Source organism: Barbus barbus (genome assembly GCF_936440315.1).
Source record: "Barbus barbus genome assembly, chromosome: 34".
Classification (NCBI taxonomy): Eukaryota; Metazoa; Chordata; class Actinopteri; order Cypriniformes; family Cyprinidae; genus Barbus; species Barbus barbus.
The window spans coordinates 16,147,251-16,157,589 of NC_136762.1; the positions used below are offsets into that span (position 1 = coordinate 16,147,251).

General features: G+C 37.3%; 3 protein-coding genes across 6 annotated transcripts in view; 2 read left to right on the forward strand and 1 right to left on the reverse strand.

Moving 5' to 3' along the window:
• LOC306853905 (endothelial cell-selective adhesion molecule-like) overlaps nt 1–3,056 on the forward strand; it is a 38,225-nt gene extending 35,169 nt beyond the window's left edge. For both annotated transcript variants that reach the window (XM_079391594.1, XM_079391592.1), the window contains one exon: nt 849–3,056. In XM_079391594.1, coding sequence (XP_079247720.1) covers nt 849–1,332 — 484 coding nt within the window. In that variant the 3' untranslated portion in view covers nt 1,333–3,056. The remainder of the gene's footprint in view (nt 1–848) is intronic.
• On the forward strand, nt 2,910–5,941 carry LOC306853908 (V-set and immunoglobulin domain-containing protein 2-like). 2 transcript variants are annotated; one of them, XM_079391599.1, is made up of 5 exons: nt 2,910–3,321; nt 3,811–3,962; nt 4,035–4,239; nt 4,398–4,559; nt 5,138–5,941. In XM_079391599.1, the coding sequence occupies exons 1-5, from the start codon at nt 3,270–3,272 to the stop codon at nt 5,296–5,298; spliced, it is 732 nt and encodes a 243-aa protein (XP_079247725.1). In that variant the 5' UTR covers nt 2,910–3,269; the 3' UTR covers nt 5,299–5,941. The 2 variants fall into 2 exon arrangements, with proteins under 2 accessions (XP_079247725.1, XP_079247726.1); XM_079391600.1 differs by having other exon boundaries at nt 4,705–5,939.
• LOC306853906 (isobutyryl-CoA dehydrogenase, mitochondrial-like) lies at nt 5,775–10,329 on the reverse strand. Of its 2 annotated transcripts, XM_079391596.1 has the most exons (11): nt 10,183–10,329; nt 9,402–9,502; nt 9,140–9,309; nt 8,839–8,948; nt 8,172–8,248; nt 7,958–8,095; nt 7,689–7,824; nt 7,064–7,161; nt 6,836–6,988; nt 6,635–6,737; nt 5,775–6,531 (listed from the first exon to the last, which is right to left on the reverse strand). In XM_079391596.1, the coding sequence occupies exons 1-11, from the start codon at nt 10,298–10,300 to the stop codon at nt 6,476–6,478; spliced, it is 1,260 nt and encodes a 419-aa protein (XP_079247722.1). In that variant the 5' UTR covers nt 10,301–10,329; the 3' UTR covers nt 5,775–6,475. The 2 variants fall into 2 exon arrangements, with proteins under 2 accessions (XP_079247722.1, XP_079247721.1); XM_079391595.1 differs by having other exon boundaries at nt 5,800–6,531; nt 6,836–7,161; nt 10,183–10,327.
• Nucleotides 10,330–10,339: the final 10 nt, after the last annotated feature.

Sequence of the window (10,339 nt, forward strand, 5' to 3'; positions counted from 1 at the left end):
AAGTCTGACAGTTTTCAGTGTTGAGTCATACTGTACCCTAGTGAAAAGAAATATACTAAAAAGTATTTGAAATACATTTATTTTATGCTAAGTACTACAAATACATTTACATATATATGTACTTAAAAAACCTGCAACTATACTTTTAGTACACCAAACTGGTATAGACCTACTTTAAGTCTGCTAAATTGGAACAACTAATTTTGTAGTAAATGCACTTTAATTGTGTTTTGCTATAGTCCAACCAAATATATACCGAAGTAAATTTGATTGTGCTGAAGTGGAACTATTGCAAGTGTGCTACTTTAAATATCTTGCAATTAAAGACCAATATTATTCAAAGATCATACAATCCACATCAATAGTGACATTAAAACACATTTTAGGCTTAATATTAAGAAATGTGCATTGTGCACCAGTAGTAGTCCAAATAAAGTTTAATTATAATTTTATATATCAGTAAGTTTTGAGCGATAATCAGTAAACATGTTAATAGATTTGAACTATACTTAGTATGAAATAAATTAATTTTAAATATATTACTTTTTTACTAGGGTAAGGTTAACCTGCCTGATTTAAATATCTGAAAATGATTAGCATGAAAGTGAAAACATTCATAAGAAATTTAGAAATGTAATCAAAAATTAATCAAATGTAATCAGTTACATTAAGAAAGTAATTGAAATAGTTACACAACTTATTACTTTTTAAGTAGGGTAACTTGTAATCTGTAACCTTTCCAAAGTAACCTTCCCAACACTGAATATCTGTACTTGATTTTTGCACTTCATCCATAATGCTACAGATTAGATGTGTGGATTACATTATCTGCTTTCTATTGCTTTAAGGGAAGATGCACAGGCACCGAAACGCGTCTCGTGGGCTAAAAGCGGCACAGGATCGGACATCATATCAAAGAACGGCACATTGTCCTCAATAGCCACCAGCCCTCCTGTACAGGACCCTCAGCATCCACTCCAAAACAACCATTACCCATACCCCCCTGGTGCCTCGGACACCGCCTCCATCCTCACTACCACCGGAAGCACAACCACCTTCCGCCTCTGCCCAGGGGAGCCCAACCCACTACACGGCCTGCCCGGATACAACGCCAGCAGCACACCAAATCACACACACCGCCACCATCACCACCATCGCCATCGCACTCCCACAGTCCTCAATCCCAACAGCTGCTCCACACAGAGGACTGAGGGGCCGCAGCCACAGACCCCACGCCCGCTCAACATGCCAATAAACACTGCCACCCTGTCCCGCATGGGGGCCGTGCCCATCATGGTGCCCACCCAGAACCACGCCGGGTCTCTGGTGTAACGGCCCTCAAGACTAATAATGTGCTAACGCCTAGCCAAACGTATATGGGGTTTCGACAAATGTGACGGTAAATTTGACTAACTTTTTATACAGAGTAAAGTACAGTAAAATATAGTTCCGTGTCAAAAACACCTTTGATTTTTTTTTCTAAAGTATTACGTTTTTTAATGAGCTTAATCTGTGTTTTGATACCTGAACACTGTGAAGTTCTTTTAGTCATCTTTTCGAACCGTTTCACTGACCAAGAACAGTATTTTTTTTTTATTTTGTCAGTGTGTTATACATTATGATGGGATGCAGACGTCCACTTTTCGTAACAGTTGTGTTTATGGATTCAGATTGGTCCAGTTATTTAGACATTCAGTTAAATTTATGACAATAATCTTTAGCGTCAGCTGTTCTTGTGCCTCTTGTGCCTCCGTTTCTCTCAGGAGTTTTCGCTTTTCTGTCAAGCGGTTGACAGATTTCAGAAGCAGAGCAGGTTTTATTTCAAATGTAAGTTTGTTTAGAAATTTAGAGAGAAAAGGGATGACTGTAAAGTAGAAAATAAAATGAGAGCCCGTGAAAATGCTGTCTTATAGAGCATCTAACAAATAAATGCCAGTGTCTGCCATGCTTGTTTACTGGAGCAGGAAGGACTTTTAATTTGTAAAACATTTGATCATGTAAGTTACATGGAAGTGTCCATTTATTTATTTGTGTGTTCATGATTATGTACGAAAAACTAGCCTTGTGGTTTAATGACTTGAATACTGGAAGCAACATTTTATGATTTTTGATAATAGTGTTAATGCTGAATGTTATTGTGAATAATCTGGTTGAAGATATTGTTTACTCTGTACGCCTTTTCCACTTATATTGTTATTTTCAAATTGGCATATGGAATTGAAGGCATTATACAGTAACTGTCCATATGATGTAAGAAATGGGCTCAAAGTGGAAAATGCCTCAGTGAGGTTCAAGTGTTTAAGTGGTGGTGCTTGTTTTGATCACTTACCATAATGTTCTGCTTATTAAACCAATACAAATGTTTTGTAAAAGTTAAACTAGCACATCTCTTTAATGTGGCATTTGATTGACCCAGCATTTAACAAATTTTTTTAACAACAAGTATCTTAAATATTAGAACCAGACACATCCCGGACGAGCCCCCGATTTCTATTATGGCCATAACAGAAATACAGTTTTTTTCTTGTATCATGGAAACCAAAATTGCTTTAGAAGTAAGAATAAAATGAATATTCAGAATAATATTGGTTGTCTTAGAAGACGGCTATTGAATGGCCAACTTTTTCATGGGTGGTTTTGGTTAAACATATTCTATTTATCCTATAGAAAGCAATTGTAGAAATAGTTTGAACATTACAAAAGCCAGATGTGAAGTCCCACGGGAAAAAATGAGATTTAGGCTGAAGTTGGCATTTATTGATACTAAGATACTCTTCTAGGCCACATGTCTTTCAAGCATGATAAAAGTAATGAGAAAATACACTGGATAATCATTTTGTTATTGACGCAGGCTATTTGGCAGTCCGCCAAGGTAGACCAATGTAACCACCTGGAGATCCTTGGGAACAGAGTTAGGGAGTTTTGGGATAAGAAACTCCTGCAATAAGATTAGAGGTTAAAAAACATTTAAAAGTGTGAGCTGCAAGTGAGCTAGTCATTTGTTCAGCGGGCATCTCGGCTTTGTGGTTTCTTCCAATAAAGTCTTCTGGAACTCCGAACTCTGAATATTTTTTGCAACACTTTCTCCACTACAGTTTATCCAACAATTTTAAAGAAAAAGGTGCTTAAGAACAATAAGAAGTTTTTAGTCACACTTGCCTCCCCTTTTTGCAAGCACATTCTGGACGTTGTGCTTTGGTTAGTCAGAGCCGACCATTTATGAGCTGTTCTTTATCTCAGTGCAAGGACAAATAAATATTAGAAGCATAATGGCATATGGTCACATTGTCCTCACAACCTGCATTTTATTCCAGTACTTCGGTGAGTAATTCATTCATCATTTTTATTAAATATCAATTTGAAATGGTTTATATTAGTTCATAGAAAATTCTGTTTCATTACTATATGAGTAAATATAGATTTACTATTACCCTAATGTTCAAAAGTTTGACTTTGGCAAGAGTTTTTAATGATTTTGAAAGTCTTGCTCACCAAGGTTGCAGTTATTTGATCAAAATTACAGTAAAAAGGGTAATACTGTATAATATGATTACAATTGTTTTCTGTTTTCATATAATTGAACATGTAATTTATTCCTGTGATGACAAAGGTGAATTTTCAGCAGTCATTACTCCAGTCTTCAGTGTCACATGATCCTTCAGAAATGATTATCAATGAAACAGTTGAACTGTTTAATATTTTTGTGGAAACTGTGACACGCGTTTTTTCAGGACACTTGTTTTTGAAATATTTTGTAACATTCTAAATGCCTTTGCTGTTACAAGATATAGAGATGTTCTCTTTGTACAGATGTACAGGCGGTTGTGGTTAAGCCCTCGGTGTTTATCCGGTCGGGGTCATCAGCTGAGCTGACCTGCACGTATGATACACATGCCTCAGACGGCTTCACCCTGGAGTGGCGTTATGCCGCTCCAGGAACTCCTGCCGTCCAAGCCAAGAGGGTGAGGACTCCTGTATTTAGAATCAGTCACAATAAACCACCACATCTGATCTCAATGTCTTGTTTGACTCAGGTTCTGTTCTACAATGGGAAACTGTCCTGGGTGAACCCTAGGGAGGGAAGGATGGCTCTCGTGCAGAACCCTCCAGTGTCGAGCGTCGCTTCTGTCAGGATCATCAATGCCGAAATATCTGATACTGGGTTGTATATATGTGTGGTCACCAACCCCGACGACTGGTCCAGCAGTCTCACTGTGCTAGGTAACCTCACTGTACTAGGTAAGATGTATCATGGATTTTCAAACTTTTTGATACCATAGACCCACAAATATAATAACCTCCTGTGATATATTTAAATTTATATATCAAATTTTACATGTTTATTTTTTACATTTCACACTTTTTCAAGCTTTGAAACTTGCTCTGTTCATCATCAGCGCCTCCTCCATCCGTGCCAGAATGTTGGCTGCAGGGATGCTTCTTCATGGGGAATGATGCGATTCTGATATGTAATTCCTCTCAGGGTCACCCAGCACCAATCTATTCATGGCACAGAGAGCAGAACGCAGCCCCTCTGCTGTCAGACAGTTTTGTTGAAGGTAGGAAACAATCAGCTGCTGCTATAACACTAAATCTGGCACCTGGAAATAGAGCACGGATGGCACAGATCTGCTTAATCAACTTTTATAAAGAGCCAAACAGGATTATATAAATCCAAATAATACAAATTTTACTCACCCTCAGGCCATCCAAGATATAGATGAGCTTGTTTGTTCGTGAGAGCAGGTTTGGAGAAATCTAGCATTACATCATATGCTCACCAATGGATCCTTCATAGTGAATGGGTGCCGTCAGAATGTCCAAACAGCTGATAAAAACATCACAATAATCCACAAGAATTCCACACCACACCAGTCAATCAACCAACCAACCACATCTTGTAAAGCGAAACGCTGCATGTTTGTAATAACCAAATGCAATCAAAATGTTTTATAGTAATTAATAATACATTTTTTCATTTTTTGTGGCTAAAAATAAATATTTAAGTACATCTCATTTGCTGTCAGTAAATTGTACATATATCACCATTAGTCATCAGCCACCCAGCTAGATATCTAGATATCAACCTTCAAAAATCCATACAATTACTAAAACTCCTGTCTCATTTGTTCTTCAGATCAGTACACAGGTTCTCTGATGTTGCACAACCTGTCTGATGTCTTCGCTGGAACCTACACATGTAAAGCGTCTAATGAACTCGGTCAGGCAGAGTGCAGCATAAACCTGAGAATGACCTGTGTGTACAACACACACAGCTCTAAAATCACTGAATACTGAAATCATTTGACATGGTGTTCTATTGATAGATGCTCCTGACATTGGCGGAGTGTTTACGGGAATCTCTCTCATTGTGCTGTTGTTTGAAGTAACGGTCATATTTATCATCTATCTTTCACATAGAAAAGGGAGAAGCACGTCCAGAAAACATGCAGAAGAGGTTAGGTGTGCATTTAAATCGCTATGAACTAGATGTGATGTTCAACATGTTCAGCATTTTCATTTTTCTACAAGGCAGGTGAAAACAATTCAGAACCTCATCAACAGAGCGGAGGGAACCTACTACTCTTTCAGTCCAGTACTGAAGACCAATCAGACTTGAAGGTGTCTCACTTCTGTCCAGTTGTTTCTTTTGCATCTGTTCTACTTGTTTAATTTCTGAGACTACAATAAATATACACCCCCCCCCCCCCCCCCCCCATTGACTTTAAGAACATTATAAACTCATGCTGACAAAACATACACAAACAGATTTTCAGAGGAAACCCAAAAAGCCTTTGCAGAAAGTTTCACCAAACAGGTTTTTTTTATTTATTTTTTCCACAGGGTGCACAACCGTGTAAGTCACAAGAGTTATTTTTGAGGATCAGATTTATACATATTGTGTAATGAGGACAAACAATAAAAAGCCAGAGTTGAACTGATTTGATTTTCTGTGCTTTCTCACAAACGATCTCACAAAGACAGCTTTCTGTGATAAAAAGTAAATTCTGAATATTGAATTAATCTGATATATCTATATATACACAAAAGGGTAGATTTGGGGATTTATTAGCCTTAATTATATGATTTCAACTAAACTAATGTTTCAGTAACTGTTGTAAATGCTTCGTTTTAATGTTATGGCCAGTGTTTCTCTTACTGTTTTGTAACCTGCCAGTATGTTGACCCTAAACAAACCAAATTCCTCAGTGTTGTTATAATAAACACTGTAATCTAGATTTACTAATTCACAAGTTTAAGGCACAAACTTTCTGAGCATTCTGCATAAAATACTGTCGATTTCTCTCATGATCAAATTCAACAGATGCTGCTGGAGTGTGAAAGACCAGTTATCTCTACAGTCACATGTGGGACATATAAATACATAACAGTCACTCAACCTTATATCTGTGATGAACATTTCAGACAATGAAGACAAACATTTTTTCCCCGTACAGAAGACCATTCATTAACATCATGACTCAGTGAGTAAACTTCTCGCAATGATCATCCTCATCACTTCATTTGTACCTAAAAAAAAATTATAAGATATATATAATTGTTTTATTTAATACCATTTTAAATATATTATTAGATATATAACAAAAAAATGTATAAGACAAAAACTCATTACCCTCCAATATCTGATGTACTCTAATGTCTCTGACGTACTGCTGCACTGCATAGTCCTTTAGGTAACCATAACCTCCATGTATCTGTAAGGCCTGGTTACATATCTGAAAGAGATGATCACAGAAACTTTAATGTATCTATGTAACAACATCAAACAGCTTATCACAATCTGACAGACAGAGCAATGTGTATATACACTTACGGAAAAGCATTCATCTGTCACAAAGAGTTTGGCCATTGAGCAGAGCGAGACTGCCTCCGGGCGCCCCTCCTGCAGAGCCGCCGCCGCCTGACGCAGCAGCAGCCGAGAAGCTACCACCTTAGTGGCCATGTCAGCCAGCTTAAACTGCAGGAACTGAACACAGACGTCAATAATAATTTTTGACTGAAACCTATTAGACAGATCAGTGGTAGACAATTCAGCTGATACCTGGCTGTTTGATAGAGTTTCTCCAAACTGTTTCCGCACACACATGTGATCTCGGGCCAGAAGCACAGATGCGTGAGCCGCTCCAAGGGAACAAGAAGCTGTGGGTTCAAAAGAACTAGTGTTAACCCTTGTGCTGTGCTGAAAATCCTTATAAAAATTGCTTGTAAATCTATTTTCTTTCTGTTAGCAGCTTTTGTATTTTGTAAGTGACTGATTGCAGACCTCAATGATTTGAGATTTTTTTTTTATTGAAAAAGCATTATTTGTGGATCATTTTGCCAGAGTTCACTCAGAAACCGAGGTGCATAAGTTCAGATCAATGAGGCCTATGATCAATCAGCTCCAAAAATAAATAAAAAACTTGTTCAAAAATGAAATTTATCAGCAAGAAAATTATAAGCAATTTTTAGGCTGTTCGTTATTGACCTGGAACACCACAAGTGCAACAAAAAGGGGGAAAATCCCCAAAAAGTATAAAACTTAGGAAGTTGTTACACAACTGTGAGCAAGGTCAGTTAGTTTTAGTCCAATGTCATAACATTCAAAATCCTCTCTGGGTTAAAATGACCTGAACACAAATAGGTTATCAAAAAAGGTTTCAAATCAAAGTTATGAAACAATTCACCAATATTAATTCTGCCTCCATTAAGGCCTTTCATGGCAATGTTGAAGCCCTCTCCTTCTGCTCCAAGCCGATTGGTCACCGGGACAGCGCAGTCCTCGAATATCACGGCTCGGGTTGGCTGCGAGTTCCAACCTACCTGAAAGATGTTGGTACAGCGATTATAAATCACAACAGTGATGATATAACTCAATCCTGCCATCTGCTGGACGATCTTTACCGCTCGGTGTTCCTGTCCTACATAATACACTTACACTGAAAACGTTCATTACCTTCTTCTCTTTTTTGCCAAAGCTGAGTCCAGGGGTTCCTTTTTCAATCACCAGACAGGAGATGCCCTTAGGGCCTTTCCCACCTGTCCTGCACATCACCACATAAACATCGGTGTCTCCACCTCCACTGATAAACGCCTGACCAGAAACAGCAGAAGTGTTGGGAGGTTGCATGGAGATTTTTTGTCAATTTTTCATTCATTTTTCACAGTACCTTGGAGCCATTCAGGATATAATGATCTCCTTGGAGTTTTGCACTTGTTAAAAGTGAAGCAGCATCACTCCCACTACCTGAAGTTAGGGAACAAATAAATAAATAAATAATAATTAATGAAAAAAGAATAACTATAAATAATAAATTAATAAAAAAATTATATATATTTATATATTAAGTTTAGTAATTATTGTGTTTTTGTATTTTTATATATTTCTATTTAGCTTTATTTTTATGTTAGTCACAAAGGCAACATTTCTAAGTTTTTCATTAATATTTATATTTTATTTAGAATTAAATCATTTTAGCTAAAGCTAACTTTTGGTGCTCTACCGATTAATAAACAGGACTGCGTGTGTCTTGCGGAAGAACATTGTAGCAGGAGCTACTTCTCTCGGTTTATGTCTATGATGAATCACGCAGGTACTCCACAGCAGTCCCACCAATACCAGTCTGAAATAGTCCGAATATAAAACTTATTTTAGGTGTACCATAGTGTTTAAGATAAGCCAAGAACACGGTTTGGAAAATGGATTCATGAAGTACTTGCATATTATATACATTTTTAACAATTTTGAACACAAAAACGTTACGGACTGCAGCTTTAATGAAAACAACACTGATATGTCCCAAAAAAGAAACCAGAAAAAAGTGATCCTGAGCTTACCAGGTTCTGTGAGACAGTATGAGGCAAACTTCTGCATAGAGCAGAGATCAGGGCAGAATTTCTCCCTCTGCTCATCATTTCCAAATGTGTCTATCATCCAGGCACACATGCTGTTTCAAACACAACCAGTAAACATCACGTAAAACCTAATTAACCACGAAGAACAAAAACTATATGCAAGCACATGTACCACTTTACATAAAAATATATTTAGTCCAACCTTATGAATTATTATGATGCAGCAACAACTTTAAAGTATTATATTAGTAAGCTAGATATTTATGAGGCATAGATGACTCACTTGTGAATACTGATGTATGCAGTAGTGCTGACACAGCCTGTGGATAAAGCCTCAAATATGATAGAGGTGTCCAGACGAGAGAGTCCCGACCCCCCAACATCAGGGTTCACGTAAATCCCACCAAACCCAAGCTGGGCGGATTTCCTCATGGCCTCCACAGGGAAAATTTCCTAGAAGTGAAGATATTAACGATGCTCAACTTTGGTAAACAGATCAGCATTAAATATAAACAATAAGCACCACTGTCAGATGTGCAGGTTACCTTCTGGTCCCATTCTGCCATATGTGGTGCCATCTCGTTGGCAGCAAAGTCAAATGCCACCTTTTGAAACTCCTTTTGTTCATCTGTGAGTCCTATAGAGGCTGTGGAGATATATGCATAAATGTTCATATGGTTGTGTATATTTATACTAATATTAGTTTATCTATTATGTATTAGCAGCAGCATCTGTTGTAATGACCAACAAGGATCAAAGGAAACGGCGTCTCAGCCAATCAACTCAGCCAATACACACCCCCAAATCTGATTGGTCGAGCTCATTAAAAGCCAACCAATAGCGTTGCACGAACCCGATTAAATAACGTATGTTATTAAAACGTAAGAATTTTATAATAAACTATCAAACAACATTTGTTTATACATTTTACAAATTGTCAACATTGAACCCTGTTTAATGAAGCGTTATATTAACTAAATCCTGCACAAGTGAGTGTACCAACGAAAATGTAGATTTAAAATGACATGTTAATAAAATTAAAATTAAAAACACTCATTTTTTACCAATGGGACCAAATATTGAATGTGTGACATGGACTTATATTTAAATTAGGCCATCGACAGATATTTAAAATCATAAATTTGCACCAAAATGACATATAATCGAATATGTGATTACATTAAATAAAATCTACATTAGACTTTATTAAAACCATTGAATCTGAAACATACATTCACTCTAGAAATCCTAAATGACTGACCGCTTGTCGTTGCCTCTCTAGAAACACTGTTATTGTTATCAAGGTCTTTAAATAATTTGACTTACGATCAATGCAAGCTGCTATTCCTCGTCTCTGTACACTGTTAAATATTAAACTGCGACTTCTACCGATGCTATATGAACCTAATCGGACACCTCTTACGAATGCACTAGCCGTCGCCATGTTGGTTCAGTGACGCGTTCAATCGCCCCGGGGATTATG